The sequence below is a fragment of the Haplochromis burtoni genome, unplaced genomic scaffold (assembly GCF_018398535.1).
Source record: "Haplochromis burtoni strain Fernald_Lab_line unplaced genomic scaffold, NCSU_Asbu1 Contig_179, whole genome shotgun sequence".
Taxonomy (NCBI): Eukaryota; Metazoa; Chordata; class Actinopteri; order Cichliformes; family Cichlidae; genus Haplochromis; species Haplochromis burtoni.
In genome coordinates this window covers 175,532-194,821 of record NW_024582540.1, presented here as the reverse complement: position 1 = coordinate 194,821, position 19,290 = coordinate 175,532, and the positions used below count along the sequence as shown (strand labels likewise).

General features: G+C 39.4%; 1 protein-coding gene across 13 annotated transcripts in view; it reads left to right on the top strand.

Annotated features, from left to right (window-relative positions):
• Window positions 1–19,290, top strand: part of shank3a (SH3 and multiple ankyrin repeat domains 3a) — a 158,928-nt gene that overhangs the window by 49,862 nt on the left and 89,776 nt on the right. For 11 of the 13 annotated variants that reach the window (XR_001336747.2, XR_001336746.2, XM_014337404.2 and 8 more), the window contains 3 exons: window positions 12,613–12,721; window positions 13,244–13,395; window positions 15,366–15,533. Coding sequence is in view for 11 of the 13 variants with exons in the window: in XM_014337404.2 (XP_014192890.2) it covers window positions 12,613–12,721; window positions 13,244–13,395; window positions 15,366–15,533 (429 nt within the window). In the remaining 2 variants the exon portion in view is untranslated. Of the gene's footprint in view, window positions 1–1,475; window positions 1,742–10,157; window positions 11,497–12,612; window positions 12,722–13,243; window positions 13,396–15,365; window positions 15,534–19,290 lie in introns of those variants that run through there. The other 2 variants (XM_042225704.1, XM_042225705.1) reach the window with 2 other exon arrangements.

The window sequence follows — 19,290 nt, the reverse complement described above, 5'->3', positions numbered from 1 at the left end:
ATTCATAATGGTATTACTGTTTCTGGATAAGTATATTTATAAGTAACAAATCTTGGCAATATATTCCACTGAATCTTTAAACGTGAGATTTTATTTAAAAGTTAGACTGGAACCAGCTTATCTGCCAAAAGGCCCTGGACAGTTCATCAGTCCACATTGGGGCCAATACAGAGAAACAGACAGCCTCTCAAATTCACACCCATGGCATTTAAAATTACCAGTTGGCCTATATAATTCCCAAAGGAAGCAATCAGTTGTTTCTTTGGCATGCCAGTATTTCATAAGCGAGCTAACTTAAAATTTAAAATACGGTTTCCTCCATCAATCCATCCATTTCTGCCTTTACTGGAGTAAGACTTGCTGTTTAGTCTTGATGTTTTTACATCTCATTGCCCAAGTCTTCACAATGAAAAAACAAACAAACATTGCACTAACTGGAGAGTCGTCATTCTAGGTCAGGCTCCATGAATAGATGGCTGAAAAATAGGATGCCAGAGGCATAAAGTACAATGGAGTTTCTAATAATCATCAGGCTGAATAAATTCACTACCCACATACCCCCTGCTTCAGCCTTTGGCTTTCTGCCTGCTCCCTTCTGTTCTCTCTCAGTAACCTGTAGGCCTGTTTAAGAGAGAAAGGGTACGTTTTGCCATATTTTAATTTCTATTTAGACAGAAGTTTTACTCAGGTTTGACTCAGTTGTGTTCCATCCCCTGAGTATATCCCTGCGCTGTCCATGTGACTCTGTCCTGGTGTCAGTTTGAAAGCACGTGACTGGACCTGATTCAGCTCTTTCTTTCTCTGAACTCTTTGATTCTGATGACTGCATGCATTCCCCTCATCCTCCCTGACCACCCTGCTTACAAACACACAAAATGACAGTTACCCCTACAAGCAACAACACAGCTGGGTTTTCATATTTCATGTGACGGAATGTATGAACTTTATCTCTATTAGTTATTACTCATCTGAAAACCACTATGGGGGGGTCGGGTTAGTTACAGTAGATATTACTGTAGATACTTCTTTTACTGTTGCCACACTTACTGTATATATGTACCAAAATGTCAATTTATTTCGGTCCTCAAGTATATATGTTACAATCAAGTAGTTTTAAATATTTGCCTACTATAGTATGTTTATTTTGATTCTATTGCACTGTAACTGGCATAAATTTAGCCACATACCAAGCCTTTGTATGGTGTATTACAGTAGAACGATGAATATGCTGCCTTGTTTCTATATATGCCTCTGTATATAAACCGTAGACAAAGCTCTACTTCTCTGTTCCTGTTTATGCCTCTTTGTCCATTTTTCTTTTTAATGAATTGTATTAAACTGTTGGCAGGTATGCCAGAGCGCACTTGTCCTGATGGGAGGGACAATGCTGGACAAAACTGTACTGCCAGTGTGGTCAGGAGGGTGGGTGGATTTGGTTGCTGCTGGATGGGTGGGTGGGTTGGGGGTGTGTGGGATCCCATACAATAAGCCTTTGCTCTGCAACTTTGTGTGTGAGTTGTTGAGCGGGAAAGAGGCAGTGGCTTTATTCTGCTTTGTTCAAGCCTTTAGCTAACCCTTTCAGAAAGCTCCCACTGTCCCACCCTCATAAACTGTACTTCATCAAGAGGAGTGGTAGTTATTATACAGACGTCGAAAATCCGTCTTTTTTTCTAAAAAGGATTACTCAGGAGGAACCATGCTGCTACGTTCAGAGAAAGCTACGAGATACCGGGCCACAGAGGTTAGACACAGCACACTACTGCTAAAATGACTCATGTTAATAGTAGTAAATCTAGGTTACTGTTACAACAGGCTCTGCAGGTGCTCTACTGGCATTGTTCTTATTTCAATACCCAACCTGCGACAGTAAATGCACAATAGTTTGTGTTGTAGAAACTTGTTTGTCTTGAAGTTTATGCTCTTCAAATTTAGGATTTGTATGAAGACGTGTATTGTTGAGTCCTGCTATTTTACCAGGAGCATTAGCCCAAGCAGCTATTTTTGGTACTTACAACAATATTAATGATGAATAAATGGTGACAAATTGTCACATGCTAAAAAATGGCATGTTTTGAATTGAATTGATATACCTTTATAAGTCCCACAAGGGGAAATTTCATATGCATGTTTGCATGTTTTCTGACAGAAGAATTGCATCACAGTCATTTTGTCCCATTTGAAGTAGCAGTAGGTCACATAACAGAGTACCTATACTGGCATGTGCAAGCAGTGTCAGCAAATGGCAGGAATCCAGCTCGAGCCTGGCTTTAGAAAGCAGAGACTTTTTTTTTTTAACTTCTCCGTTTGTGTTTCCTTTCCTTGCTATCCTACACAATCAGAAAGAAATCTCAGTTAAAGGACTACATAATATTCTACATTTCAAACCAGAGAGAACATGCAGGGGGCAAGTTGTTTAGCTATTGCAGTTATGATGATTATGATGATAATGACTGTGTCTCATATGATTTCCTCATAGACAGTTTAGAAGATAGATCTACCTACCATGATGCCACCGACTGGTTTGCAAAGTACTCAAAATTTGCGTTTTCGACATAATCACCAGTGAACATACTGTAGGTATTCCCTGGGGTCTTTGAAACACAGCATAAGCGAGATTTACAGACTTGATTTTTACGTCAATGATCCTCAAAATAAGTGAAACTCACCAGAGAAGTGTTTCCTGAGGTCAAGTCAGATAGCTGTAAAGCCGTAGACTTCTATAGGACCAAAAGTCTATTTGCAACAACAGGTATCGCCGCCTGGTGGCCATGAAAACGGCGTGCACTAGAGAGGTGTAAATGTGACTTTTCTGTTATACAGAAGCATTTATACCAGTGAATTATGTGTTAGATGCTGCTGCCTTGGTAACAGCACTCCTCACTATGTTAGAGTGCAGGCTTTTTTACTGCACTCATACATCATGAATAAAATGTGTGTGTTTAGTGCGCTAAATTATGAATTAGTGTTTTTTTCCTGTGTAGTTGTGTGTTTGTGTGGGTCCATATGATTGTGAATGTGTCCAGGAAATTTCATCCTTAAGCCTCTAGTGCCATTTTTTTTTGTGGCGTTTGACTCACTGTAAGCTTAAGACTGTATCAAATTACTCAGCGATTTATTTTGCTGCAATATAGTAAAGGTTGAAGATTCCCTCACAGAAAATCCTCCTCTTTAGGATCAAATCCTCACTCTGTCATACAGTATATTGGTCATTTTGTAGCTAAGAGCATTACACTTTAAGCCTGTTAGGTATGGATATTGGAGATTACTGAAGCTTTTGTGCTCTCAGACAAACATGGGCTGAGATCCAAAGAAGCACAAATAGAGACAGCATATTGTACTTATAGGCACACAGATAAAGAAGAATCACCACAATCTGCAGTGACAGGCATTGAGCGGTAAGCAGCAGCTCTTTATCTCTGGGGAATTTAAGCACCCGCATTAAACCAAAAAGGTTAATGAATATGTTCTTTAATGGGTGGCTTCATTAAATCAACCAGCCGGATGTTATATTAAACACATTTTTACAGTGAATATGAAGGCAAGCGTCTTGTTTTGTTCCATAGCAAAAAACAGATTTTGGTTAATTGAAAGAAAAAGTGCACAAAGCGACTGCATTTCAGTAGAAAGAATAAGAATAAATGTTTTTTTGTTCATGCATCAAACTGAAATTTAAAAAATATCTATGTGCATTAGGAGCTAGTCATATCTCTTCAGGTTGTTAAAACATTGTCAACCACCCTAAGCAGATTTGATTTTCCCATATCAGTCAGTGGAGACCAGTGTGTACTGCACATACTTAGACAGCCTTTGAGAACAGCTACAGCGTTAGTCCCACCTTTGGTGGTGATCGCCTAATTGTGCTAGAAAGTTGATTCAGTTAGAAGTCAGCTTGGTGGGGTGGATGGATTCAACAGTCTGGACTCTTCAGACTGTCCAAAGAAGTCTCAGACCGCGTCATGTTAATTTTCTGTTACTGTGGTTGCTCTCTCAGAGTAAGAGTAACTGAAAAGCTTCCAGTCCAAAGTTAGTTGGTCACGATTGTTGCGGGACCAAGGGATGCTCACGAGAAGTGGACTACTAGAACAAGACACACATGGATAAGGGCTGAGAATATGTGAAGATTGAGCTGTTAACAATAATAAATCTTATCGTAAGAGATGCTTGTAGAAGAATACAACATGCATTAAGTGGTAAGAAGTAAAAAATTAGGAAACCAAAAAGATCTCCCATAGATGTTCAAATTGTTATGGCATCTGGTGACTGAGAAGCATTTATGATGCAATTTACATCATAATCACATTTAATGACCCCTATGGATTGGGCCATTGTTATTCAGCAAGAAATTGCTCCCATCAGATTAATAACAGATACAAGAACTTTGTATTGATTTGCTTTGACCCTTCCCTCTAAGGGAACAAGAAGACCCATTCCACAAAATTGGTTATTTGTGTAAAGAAAGCGGCAAAAGATTTAACATAATCCGTCAGATGCTCAGACATATGGGTCCAGGTGCTTCGGTTAGGCACAAGCAGACGAAGGCCAAAATTAATGAAAAAACATAATGTTTTTGCCCAACCTTGTTTTAATTTATTCAAAGACCATTATTAATGACTAACAATAACCTGAGATTAATAGAAGTGACCTTTACCTTTTTTTATGATCATCAGTTCAGGCGAAAGTTGCTACAACTTGCTGCTTATCTGGTTAACCTGCCCCTCAGGAAGTAACTGGCCAGTAGTGACCCATCACTGTATCTCCCTGATATGAGAGGTTTTGTGTTAGACTCAAAACTGAAACAAATAAAAACAGCTGAAAAATGAAAAGTGGGAAAAAATGGCCACAGGGAGAAAGAAAACACTGAAGGAAATGTGAGAAATATGATTAAATAATATGAAATAATAATAAATAGAGTTTCATTTTATTGTTTGGAAATTTAAAAAGAAAGCATGTGGCATGTACAATAGATTTTATTGTTACACTGACTGTGCTTGGTGCGATGTGCTCATCAAAGCAGTTGTGCTGTGCCTTTTATTCGCTTTAAGAGTCAACAAAAACATCAGGCAGAAAACAAGACTAACGCTGTACTGTAAACAGATTGCTGCTTTGCTCTCGCATTTCTTCTCAGTATTTTTCCTCCCTTTATCATGTTTTGTGCTTCTGTCTTTCTTCCCATTCCTCCCCCTCACGTGACCCCATTTTTCTTGTCTTTCTTCCATACGACTTCATTGTGTTGCATTTTTAATGGGAACCTGCTTCTAGACCTTCATACTCTGCAGTAAATTCATGAATTATGAAATAAACTGACAAATAAAACTAGTTAAACCATTAAACTGCTTTTTTTTCTCTCCTTCTTGTGAATAGAGCTTTAAAAAAAGAGGAGCCTCTGTTTTGATACTGAGCTTGAATCAAATGGAAGATTAAGTCCACCAGTGGCCGCCTCCTCTTTGCCTGCTTAGTGGTTTTGCCAAAGACCTGAGGTCTACGCTTTACAAAAAAAACCAATCAAACAATGAAATGGAATCACTGTCCCACATCGGTGCTAAAAGAAAAGCAAACAGCAATAAATTATATGCGTATGTGTATATAAAATAATGAAATATATATACAGAATAAAATATATTGCACTACATGGGAAACAAAGCTCATGTTTTTCAACTGAATTAGCTTTTTAATGATGTGGGTACAATTTCTCATCCTTATATTTTAAAACCTCTCTCCTCCTGCTTTCTTTATTAATCAGTCGTACCTTGTCCTGTCTTTAAAATAGACAGTCTTGTTTTTTTTTATTAATTCATTCATGACTCATCTTGGCACTGTTTATTATCAAAGTAAAACCTACTTTTGTGTTATCTGCCACTGAATACACCTCCTTTTCACAACGAAATGAAATCCAGTCCTAACCAGTACTTTTTAGTCTTACTCTCAGCATGCACTCTGAGGCTTAATCATTTGTATTTTTTAATTACACTGAAGCACATTAATCTAAAGCCACTGTTATTTCTGTTTTACTGTTTGTTTTTTTTCATGAAATGGATACTAACTCATTTCTTATTGCTTTTAAAATCTGCACGAGCTACAAAATGTAACTGCATGATGCAGAAACCGTTCTGCATGCATTTAACAGGGAGTTGTGTCTCAGTCAGTTGCTGTGTCTAATTAAAATGCAGTGCCCCTGCAGCACTCTGTACAAAGCATCTGGGAGACAGGGGTCAAGGCCTGCTTGCTCTTGCTCTAGCCTTTATATAAGTGGCTGTCAACAAAGAGGCGATCGGCGTAATCGGGAACTCTCTTTGCCAGATAAGGCTGTCTGTGTTTGCTGATGTGGCTACACAAAAATAGGCAGTTTTCCCTTTTTAATGGTTGACTGCTGGTGCCAAAAACATATTAAGTACATCTATTTCACATAATAAAGCATAGACAGCATTTTTTTTTGTACTTCTATGCTATTCACATTGGAGGGATTTCATAGATATGTTGTTTATATATTAAAAAGGCTCTTACCAGTAATTACATCAAATTGAGCGTCAGCTGTTTTGCTGAGAATCTAAGTGACAGTGTTGGTTCAGGTTTGTCAGACTATCACTCACAGTCATAAATGTTTTCTGCATCGCTGTCATACTGAATATGTCTGACAGCTCCCTGATGGCAGTCTACACCTGATAAGTTGAAGTGTAAGCACATATGAGTCAGTTGTGTTGTGCCAACAGTAAGCTCAGTAACATTTTTTACAGTCTTTGTTGCCAAATATTGGGATTATATTGTACCATATGCCCGTCTTTACATAGCTAGCACTGTCAGCTGGTTCTATGTTGGGTGAAGGATTCCTTCCATATCTATAGTGGGCCTATGTTCTTCCATAATGTGTAGGCCAGTACCTAGAGATTCTCCATGACCACACCAGTGTGGTGGTTCTTACTGCAGTTATTGTCCAAGAAGTTATGACAGCCTAAAGCATGTGTGTATTTTATGAGCCAGCTCAGATTAGAGAAGCATATGATGCTCCTGAACATGTATCATGTTAGCGAGCACTGCAATTATCACTCACCCATGGCAAAGCGTACTGTTGGCCAGCTGTGGGACCAGGGGCTATGTAGCCATGTGGTAATGAGTGTAAATATGGGGCAGCGACAGTGTCTGACATACTTCCTGTAGCTGTGTATGATTTCTTTATTTGTGGCTCATCTCTGGGTTCTGTTTAAACCTGAGTGTATATGTGCTATTAAATAGGACATGAAGTGTTCGCGTCTCTTTGTGTGAAGTTATGAAAAATCTTTTATGAAAGGGGAGCAAAAGACCAAGAGAAAATAGCTGCACAGGGGGATTTGTGTTGTCTCTATAATTTCTGGCCTCCTACCCTGGCTTTTATGAAGTAGTGGCAGATAATCCCTCTTTAGTGGTGGAAGAGACAAGAACCTCTTCAGGGTACTGAAGTAAAAGAAGAAACCTTTATCCTCTCTTCTCTTGCCAGCTGGAGTAGCTCTTCCACTGACTGCTTGCCACTGATTTGTGACCGTATTCAAAGTCACCTATCCACATATGACAAAATGTATTCAGTTTTCAGAATCCTCAATTAATCAGGGACAAATCCCTCCACTTCATAGATGTTAAACGTTGTGGGTTCAAGAATAAGAACGCTGCCCTTATTACCAACTTATTACCAAGCCTCAAGCAGGAACAAGAGGATATATTCTTGATTTATTGAGCTGGTAAATTGCCATAGATTATAGATACTGCCATTCAGTTCTTCCTGCCTGACCCTCTCTCTCATTCTCTGTTTTCTTGATCCAACACTGCAGGGGTGCTTCATCACTATTGTAATAGTGTATGCACAAAATCCGCTTTGACCATTTGTCTTATTTTGAAAGTTCAAGTCAAAGCTCAAGACACATATTCCTTATAAAAAAAAAACTAGCATGTACTCAGTTTGCAACATGAGGTATTCTAATGACACTTATAGTAACTACTTACAGAAAATATGTTTAGCCGTTTTGTGCAGCAGAAACTTTGAAATAACACATTTTAAAATTCTGTCATTGAAACAGTATGTATGTGTGGCCTATGTGTGGCCTATGTGTGGCCTATGTGTGGCCGAAGCAGAGCAGAATAATGTCATTTGTTCTCTCAGTGCTTCTCTTTGCTGGGATTACCTTTCCTCTGTAGGGACAGAGGTTACTGTGATGTTGTTGCCCATGCTCTCATGAGTAAAGCTGATGCATGCAGGGATGTGACCGTGCATGTTTTTGCTCAGTTCGGGTGATATCTCTTGAGATTGCAAACTGTGGAACTGTAAGGATGTTTATATGAGCAAGGCAAGCCGAGAACAAAAAATGTGTACAGACTGTGTGCAGATTTACTGCTTCTTCTTCTTTGCCTTCTTTTTCTTCTCCTTCTCACTTTAGGTGTCATTGAAGTCGATCATCTCACTCTATCCCCATCATCCTCTTCTGTCACACCAGCCTACTGTTGTCCTCCTTCAGTACATCCAAGAATTTTTTATGCAACTCCATATCAACATCCTTTGTCCCTCCAAACGTGTCTAAACCATCTCAGCCTTTTTTCCAAACTGCTCAACCTGATCAGTCCTATGATACTGTCACGGCGGGGTACGCCAGTGTTGTGAACAGGGCCCAAAAGCAGATGCGGAGAGAGGAGTTGCAGGTAGAACAAAAGACGAGCCTTTATTTTGGCTGAAAGCAGCAAAAACCATGAAAACTGTGGCAAACTATGAAAAAAACTGTGAACACAATGATAAACTATGACTGACTATGAAAAATGTGGCTAGAATAACAGACGACCTGACAATGAAACACAGAAAACAGGAGGTGATCAGGGAAAGTGGGAACACATGGGGAAACAGCAGAAATTAACATAATGACGGGACGCGGGAAGGGAAACTAGATACAATGAGCAAAGAACAAAAGACTCTTTCAAAATAAAACAGGAAACATGGAGACGCAGACAAGAACTAATAACCACAACCTAGCATGAGAAGCTCAAAAATGCAGAATAAACTCAAAAACGCTGGGTCCGAGACCCATATATCTCATATGGGTCTTATCTTACTCTTATAAATTATAAAACCCTTACAAATCTTATCATGCTCAACTCCTGGATTTTGTCAGTCCCTCCATCTCCGAACCATACATCATAGCAGGCCTCTCTATCTTCTTGTAGCTTTCTCTCTTTCAATCCTTCTTTTGGAAATCACCTCTGACACTCATCTGCCTGTGCTTTCTTATTCGCCATTGCTCTCTTTCTCTCTCTCTCATTTGCTGATTTTTCTGTTTTTTTTTCATTGTTTGTATGTTGAGTATTAAATTTTGGTTTTTCCACTATTGTTCTTTCTGGAAAACAATGGAAAGAATACTATATCTAAGACTGGATCAATGATAACCAGTGACTAATAAGGAAGACTTGCCACAGTAATGTGTAAATGAGCCTTGGCAAATGATTGAATGAAATGTGAACACACTACTATGGAGGAGACTCTTATTTCATGTGCCAGTCTGCTCTGTGTATATGCACAATCTTGCATAATGAAGTAAAAATGTAGACGATAGAGTCAAAGGAGCTTGCAAAGAAAAGCGTCTGGACTTCTTTAAGTTGCTTGAAGACGTTTCACCTCTCATCCGAGAAGCTTCTTCAGTTCTGAGGTCAAATGGTGGAGAGTCCCAGATATAAGCCTAGTGGGAGTATCCCCCCACAGAGGGACAAAAGGACCCCCTGATGATCCTCTAATCGCCTGAGCCAAGGTGTGAAACTGGGTGTGGGTCCTGTGAGCGACCATCTTTGAACAGAGGCAGCTCTCTGCCATCTATAATCCAGTTTTGAGATCCCTTCCCAGACACCTTAACGCCCACTCACATCCTGGGCCATCTGACCTCAGGAATTCGCATGATAAGGTGGGGCCAGGTTTCACAATGAACACACCCGAAACTCTGGCTGATTGGGACCCACACCCAGTTTCACACCTTGGCTCAGGCGATTAGAGGATCATCAGGGGGTCCTTTTGTCCCTCTGTGGGGGGTCACTCCCACTAGGTTAATATCTGGGACTCTCCACCATTTGACCTTAGAACTGAAGAAGCTTCTCGGATGAGAGGTGAAACGTCTTCAAGCAACTTAAAGAAGTCCAGACGCTTTTCTTTGCAAGCTCCTTTGACTACGATGACCTGGATGACTGAGAACCTTCACAGACATGTAGACGATAGACTTATCTACTGTTAAGTGGTTCCTAGTAAAAGTAATAGGTAATCAGTGCACAAATGGTTGAAGTAAATTGATGAATGCTCTCCTTGAGCCCACTGAAGTCTTTTCTTCAGTATTTTGTTCAAGCTGGAAAGATGACAGGAAGTTTTTAACTTATTCGGGAAGAAAGAGAATTGCAACATCTAAAGGAGGAGACATAAAAGAGGTGCAGAGATTAAAGTTTGATTATTTTTTTATCTGGCCCAAAGATAAAATCAGGATGATTTGTGGAGTATTTTTGGTCGAGCTGTACTGTAAATCTGTCTTGCCTACTTTTTTTCTTTACCTTTATGCTTGTTTAGTTGTGGCACTCAGTTAACATTAGCAAGCCATGTCATGTCATCATTTCACTTCATTGTGATAGATTTGTAGACCAAGTCACGCTAATCTGGTTGGGTTGTAAATAAACTGTCTGTTTGATATTTAGCAGATATTTTGGAATAACTGAACAAAATCTTTTGACCTTTGTTTTCAAGGTAGAGATTATTAAAATGTATTTTCATTTGTATTATGGCAAATTACTGGCCTTACAGGCAAAGCATACTGAGTTTAGTCGCAGCGGTTTGGCGTTTTAATTTGATGTATGACAGACTGTCACCATTTTAATTATTTTCAGAATTTTTAGTCAAATGTCAGCATGTCGAGAAAATAAAAAAGTGTGCATCCTTCTTTGTGTGACAGAAAGACAGCAAAAGGGAGAAGAATATAAAGAGTTCATTAAGACCTTCACCAAAGCAAATAAATCATTATCCAGGCTTTTTGTCTGTCTTCTGTTCAACAGGCAATAAAACACACATCAGATCCAGCTGATCACTGGCAAATCATCCCTGAGCCTCTTCAAGGCATTATCCTAGGTTTTATGCAGGACACACAACCACACTCGTTCGTAACACATTCACAAACCCAACCTCAATGCTCTTCCCACTCGTGTACATTGGCTGCCAGAGCTGTCTTTGTATCCCATCACCATAACAACTGCCTCTCTGAACGTTGTAAAAAAAAAAGAAAAAAAAAGGGAAAAGCCAAAGTGAATTTCTCTCAGTTTGACTTGGAGATAGTGAGAGTAGCAGTCGGCAGCTGCTCACAGCATGTCAGTGGTGTCTGTCTACAAGACACGGGCTTGTAGAGGCAAGCGGGTTGCAGATGACTTGGTGAGAAGAGAAAGGAGGTGTGTGATGTGAAATTTTGGAAGGTGTTGTATCGAGTGACTTTCAGAGCGTGGGATAAACAGTATATGATGCTGCACATGGTGAGTGTCAAATGGCTGCTGCTTTTTGTTCTCGTTACTGCATGTGAGTGCTCGTGTTGGTAAGCACGCGTTTAAATTTGTTGCGTTACATGTCTTCATTAAGTTGTGTGAAATGTAATGAGTTTATGAGTCTCGAGGCTTTAGCACATGCAGATATTATGTAATGAGAGAAACTGGAAGACCTTGAGAGAATGAAGGAGTAATGAAAGTTCTCTGTAAATCTCATTTGGGATGCTGCAGATATTTTATAATTACATCCTGGAGATGATATTAGGCAATCATCCATGTTTTTTATTGACAGTTTATGTGTTCAGTATTAAAATTTTGTTTGGTCAATTTCTCTCAATAATTCCTTTTGTCTTCTGTAACTACAGTACATTCTTATTGGTACAATTCTAGGCTTCACTTTTGCATTTTAGATTTATTGTTGCCCTGATTCGTCAGACTATTTTAATCTATTATGAAGTGTTAGCACTGGTGCCTTGCTCACAGCTTCATTTCTCGCTTTATACTCTACAGGCTTGCACTCGTATTGGTAAAGGTGATGAATATTTTTAATCATAAGTCACAAAGGAAATTAAGTGTTTTGTGTGCATGTGTGTGTCTGTGTATTTTAGAGTGGATATGATTTACATGTGAGCTTGTGCTTCCGACTGTGTGCTTGTTTTATGAAAGTGGTTTTAAACATTAAGAGCCATTGTTGTGCCATTGTTGTGTGTGTGTGTGTGTGTGTGTGTGTGTGTGTGTGTGTGTGTGTTATAACCATTACATCTGAACTCAAAATATGACGTTAGCCTCAGGATCTCATTTTCTTGCCGCTAATCTCCAAAGGAAAACTCTCCCTTTCAGTGCTGTTTTGCAGCTCTGTCCATTTCTTTTTTTGGTCTGTCCTATAATAGCTTATATACCGTATCTTCTGAACATGTTCCATTAGCTTGCCATGACTGAACAGAAATAAAACCTTCAAACACAGAAGGAGAGTAAGCAATGACTTCAGCTTTCATCTCTGGACTGCATTATTAAACATCCCCATCCACAGGAGTCTGACATCATCCAATCACAGCTGTTTCTTCCTCCTCTTCCCCTACTCCCCGTTCCCTTGTCTCCCTCCATTAGGCAAACCTGAAGAAATTCATGGAGTATGTGCAGCAGAGGAACATTGAAAAGGTCTCAAGGTTCCTGGAAAAAGGCCTGGACCCTAACTTCCATGATCCAGACACAGGAGGTGAGCAAGTCTGCTAAGATTTCCATCCCTGCCATACTTGAGTTTACTTATTGTTGATGATTGTTTTTCTCCATCCTTGATTTGTCATTTCTCTCCTTCTGTCTTCATCACAAATGACCATATATGGATTTTCTGAAATAAGCCTTCTGCATAGCGGGTAAAGCTGGATTACTCTCTTTGCTAATCTCCTCGTGTATATGCAAATGTTTGTCCAGTCATAAAGGAGATTTCAATGCTGGGTGACCTGTAGTGTAGCAGATGAGCTGCGAAGTGAGGGAAACATGAGAATAGGCTGATTTAACACCAACTGGAAGCAGCCAGCAGACAGGAGGGTGACAATCTCGACTGAAAAAGGCAGTGATCCAACTGCAGAGTCATTGAAAATGTAAAGCCACAGACAATTTTGTCCCAAAAAAAATGCAGCGATTCAAGTGGTGGATGTTTTGGGGGAAGAATGCACAATAATGTCAGTGGAAATAAGCTGAGTTTTCAAAAGTGTTCTTTGCTTCCTTGTGCTTGCAGAATGTCCTCTAACGCTAGCAGCACAGCTGGAGAGCTGTGCAGAGCTCATCAAGGTGCTGAAAAGTGGAGGGGCACATCTGGACTTCAGAACAAAAGATGGGATTACTGCTCTGCACAAGGCCGTGCGCAGCAAAAACCATACAGCACTTATAGTGAGCACATTTCACACGTATATACAGTTCAGCCGGCTCAACCACATTCATGCAAACTCCCCGTCTAGAAAAGGAGAATGTATGGGCAGGTAATGTCTGGCAGCAGGTGCTTGAGCTATCGAGCACAGAGGGCACTTACTAAATGTGTGAGATTGAACTTTGAATATGCTGACATAATCACTGAATCACTGAATGGCCTTGCATGTGTCTGGTTTGAGGAGGCTTGTAACCCAAATGAAATGGGTTGTGTGAGTCATGTTTCCTGTTGAAACTGAACTGTTGAAACTGGAATGAGTTATTTCCACTTTTGATACCACAGTTATGGTATTGAATGATCCTAAAGATCCAATAGGAGAGAGTTACAAATTGCAGTAGCTACAGCCTAAAAAGTACTGCCAGCTTTTTCCTGAGCCTCTCAACAAGCCTTGATTGGATGATGTCAGCTTTCTACTGGCTTTCTATTATAAGCCTACAGTAGCTCTTTAACATAAACAGGTGCCTGAACATGCAAGGTTCAGCATTTGAACACACAAGAATTATAAATTTAATGTTAAACAGTATAAAGAACTGGCAGCCTGTCCAGTGTGTGCCTGATCTCTCAGCCTATGACAGCTTCATGCTATCAGCTTATGACAGCATGAATGGATGGATGGAATTAAGTGAGACCTTTAGGGTGACAGAATTCAAGAATTGGAAGGAAAATAAGTGGGAGGAAAGGAGGATGCTGATTAGGGCTGCCACGATTAGTCGACTAGTCACAATTACGTCGATTATCAAAATCGTCGACGACTGATTTAATAGTCGACGCATCGTTTGAAGCTTTGTAAGATCACAAAAGCCGCAGGAATAAGTAGCAGGATTTAAGAGTGTAATAACGGACTGAAACAGAAGATGGCAGCACTGCATGTACAAGGATGCCAGTTGCCGTTAAACGCCGAAGAAGAAGAAACTGTGTCCCAGAGTTCATAGCGCGGCCCAGCGCAGTTTCCAACAATGGCGGCAGCTACTTAGTTTTAATGTTACTCTTATTATTCTTTCTGGGTCACAAAATAAACGTTTAACATATTTTCAGATGAGAATGTAGCGGTGTAAACCTCAGATATCTGCTCAGTTTATCAAGACACCGCATATTTTCAAAAGCGCTCCGACGTTTTCAGAGATGTCTGTTACCCACTAGCTTCTTAGCTAGCCGGGGTTACAGGCTCACTAGAGCCAGTGGACTCGTTTTCACACCCACTGCTATCTTTCGCTACTCAGGTTAAACATATACAAATCACTTAGATAACTTAAAAATCTTATTGTTTGGCTTTTTTCAGTATTTTATTTGTTCCTGAGTAAATCGGTTTGGCTGAGATTAAAGTTATAGTTTTTACACAGCTGAATAAACGTCAAGCAGACAGCTGATTATCAGAAGTGTGAGATGCTTGAGAATATACTCCGGTGTCCAGTTATATTTTAGATAGCAAGGATCAGACGGCTGAGTTTATTAAACTCCACCGAAGCAATCTGCAAACTTCATTAAAATTTAATAAACTATCATCTTGTCTTTATTTTTAGTTAGCACATATCTTAAACACTTAAAGCTGTAAGCTAATGATAGTTATATAAGAGCAGATGCATTCTGGTGCAATAAGCTGTATGTTTTATGCTCAATGGATGCATGATCTGATTAGTCGACTAATTGCAAAAATAATCGGTGACTAGTCGATTATCAAAATAATCGTTTGTGGTAGCCCTAATGCTGATATTCTTAGCGTCATAACAGCAATAGAAAACAACTTTAAAATAGCTTTTATCTTGTATCTTTAACTAGTAAAGTGTAAACATTAACTTGTATTTTAATTCTTATTTATTATTTTTGGTTATTGTTATTCATCCATGCAAAGGTCTCTTTTATCTTCCCATTTCACTGTGAAAATTCAACCAAAACTGGTGACTTAAAACCTTAAACTTGCCTCTTTTCCCACTAGACGCTGTTGGACTTGGGTGCATCTCCTGACTATAAAGACAGCAGGGGGCTAACTCCTCTCTACCACAGTTCGATGGTAGGAGGAGATCCCTACTGCTGTGAGCTGCTGCTGCATGATCATGCACAGGTCGGCTGTGTGGATGAGAATGGCTGGCAGGAGATACACCAGGTAATACACAGTAATACACACATTACCCTAACCCAGACCTTCCCAAAGTGTGGGGCCCGCCCCCTAGGGGGGGCGCAGAGCCATGGCAGGGGGGGCGCGGTATGAAAAGTGGGGGGAACAAAACGCTTGGACACTACAGAAACGCAAAGCAGGAGATGAAGCATAGCTGAATATGTTTCCAAACCAACTTCATTCTAAGCCAAAGACTAGAAAATATGGTGAAGCATATCTTCCCTTTGGTTTCACCTGCACAAGTGCCAAGGTAGGTCTCCCCTGCATAATTGGTTTTCCCTTCGTCGGGAGCACGTGCTGGGCTCTTCAAATCAGGGACAAACAGTATCCCACATTCTTGATTTTTAGTTCACAAACACTTGTTGTAATGACTAATTACTCCTGACATTTTGGAGATGTTAGCTCTTTATACAGTAAAGTTACAGCGGGATACAAATAATATCAGGCTGATCCTGCCACGATTTGTTCCCCCGGTTCAAATCACGGACTAACAATATCCTACAGCTGTTTATGTGTTTAAACCCATTTTGCACAGAGAGGCATTTTTTGAAAAATGTATTGATAACAATGATGAATATTATTACACAGGAAAAAAAAACAACTACAGGTAAAATAATTACACCGTGACGCCTCTGCCTTTCTAAATGGAGGGACAGTAACTGTGTGTGTATGTAAGCGTGTAAAACCTGCAGATAGTCAGATTAACAGTAACAGTATTTTGTCTCTCTGCAATTCATCTCATGTAAACAATAACGTGGCGCACAGCGTGACGTGAAAAAAGGCACATACCTTTGACGTTGCGTGACGAACTCTGTATTCCTCGTCCACACGTAAACGCAAAAAGGGAGTTTTAAAAAATCTCAGTTTTCGGTGATTCGAAACACCGTTTACGTGTGGACGAAACAGCTTGGTTTTCAAAAATACCCATATAGGTGCGGACGTAGCGTAAAAGAGTTAGTAGTTTATTTTATTACTACCTGTCATTTATTGCAGTTTACTTGTATTTGCTCAATTGTTTACTAAATGTTTGAGGTGTGAAATAAACCGCAGTGGAGCAAAATATGGGTGTGTGTGGTTGGAGGATGTGTTTGTGCGTGTGCGCGCGTGGGGGGGCCGAACATTTTTCTTGTAAATCAAAGGGGGCCAGCAAAAAGAGTTTGGGAACCACTGCCCTAACCCAAACCACATTTTTACCCTAAACCAAATTAACCACAGCCAAATAGCTGAATCTTAAGCCTTAAAACCTTGAAATCTTCAGGACAGAAAGTGTCTTCACTATAATGGTTTTGGACTTAAACTGTTCTGCTCAGACATGCGCACTTGCATGCACACACATACACACAGATAACGTTGTAGGGCTGTGTACAGACTATTTTATAGTTTTGAAAACCTGTGACTCTTTATATAAAATCAGTTTAACAAAAGCATTGTATTAGGGATATACTAGCGCTGTCAATAGATTAAAAAAAATGATGGAATTAATCTCACAATTTTCTGTAATTAATCGCGATTAATCGCAATTACTTGATCAATAGCCTGGTTGCAATTACATTTTTTCAACTTTATATTTAAGCTTGTAACTGACATTTATGCAATACAATAAAGTAAATGCAGAATAAACACAAAGAATGTATCCTTAAATTCAAAGAGAATTTGAATAGATTTCTTGAATCTTTTAACACAGGTTCTCTCCTGTGAAATACATCTTTTTAAAAAACCTATATAATAATTGGTAAGTATACACTAATATATAATATGTATTAGTGCTGTCAAACAATTAAAATGTTTAATCAGATTCATCACAGGGTTACAGTGGATTAATTTTGATTAATCACAATTTAAATCACAATTAATATTTTTATTCTGTCGACACTTTATTCACCTTTAGTCACTTACAGTTATTTACTCACGTATTCAGTCAATGTAATTTTAAAACTGTGTATATACTGTATATTTTAAGTATTTTTTTTTAAATCTCATTCTTATTTCCTGTTTATGCCCTGTCCTTATTTTTAGCATCATGCTGCTCTGTTGTATCTTAATTGCCCCTTGGGGATAAATAAAGTCTCTCTGATTCTGAGTAAATATCCTTCATTTTTATTCTATATTAATCTAATTTCATTTTGCATGAGCAAACAGACTCGAGAAAAAAGGGAAAATATACGCACTTAAGATGTTTGTTGAACATCTTGAACATTCATGTTAACAAAATGTATCCACTCTCTCTCTCTCTGTCACTCTTGGGGAGGCGCTTCAAGTCCTTGAAACCAAAGCTTTTTAAAGCGCGTATTCTCAACAATAATTAATAGGTCAGTAGTTTGTTGCAGTCCACTTGGCAATTGTGTCAGTCAATATGTCAGAGATAGACTTACTGAGTCCCCGATGCTCCGTGAGTGGTTTGTGGCAAGCTGGCTGACACGTTAGCCAAAGTCCGAGCAGCATTCCCGATTAACGTGTGCTTCGCGTCAATGTGATATTTTAGGCTGGAAGTGCTTTGGCGAAAAGAAAATTCCTTCTTGCACAATGTGCATAATACTTTATGTCGGTCAACTGTTCTGTCTTGTTATTTTTTTAATACTCAAATTTCCCATCGATAGGGCAAATGTGCGTTTATCATCTTCCATATTGAGTTGATTGTTTCAGCTGCCCGTCACTACCAGATCTACTGCCCATTTGCGCACGTGCGAGGCTAACTCCACTTGGACATTGTAATCGCGTTGACCGTAATGGCGGATTAGTTTACGTTAACACGTTAATTTTGACAGCACTAGTATATACTATCAAAAAGGCATGAGACCTGTACGTTAGAGGTTTTGGCTAATCTTTTAAGACAAACTACTGACACCGTTGTTGTATAGGCAGTGTAAATTGTCCACATAATGCTAGACAGGTCCAGGCTCTTATGTCACCTCTGGACAACTCACCAACATATGTGTGAAGTGGGTGCGAATGTGAGTCAACAAATAACTGTAGTAGGGCACACTGGGAAAGCTGGTGAGAGGGGAGATCAATCTGAGTTTTATGAAGTGTGTCTCCCGGTGCGCAAATAATCTGCAGGAGTGTCAACAGAAATCTCTGAGCACAGATTGCCTCCGAAAATAACAAAAAACAAACTGAGCTACTGTTTATACATAACTGAGGCTCAGGACCTGTGAAATTTGGGCTTCCAATTGTTTGGGACAGTCATTACCGCAGTTATATTGAAGTATTATGCACATATACTTATGTACACACATATCTTGCTCGCTTTATGGAGAAGTTCATGTCATATTTTGCACCTGCTTCCCTCCCTCCTGAAACTGTCCATGGTGCTGATTTTGTTTTTCTACTTGTTTTAATGATGAATATACCTCTTCCAAAGCACGTGTAAAGAGTACACAGGTGGAAAGACTTACTGAGTCTGATTGTAGACCTTTTATAAAAGAGTATAGCCATGAACAATAACTGTATAAGAAGACCTGGAAAGTAATAGCCTAGTTTATAGAAAGCACATTATTAAACTTGGGCTTTGGCCAAGAAAGCCCGTGAAAAATAAGTAAGGTTGCTTAAATTAATGGGCAAATCGAAGTGCTTTTAACCACTTGTTGCCTACTGTCCTAGAAAATATGCAGTTGTGTCTGAGTTATTACCAACCTAAAGTGGCTGTAAATACACATTGAGTCATTTATGGATACTTTTAGTATTTCGACAGTATTTTTTTTACTGTATTTACTACCTGCTTACTATTAGTAGAAATAACCCCCAC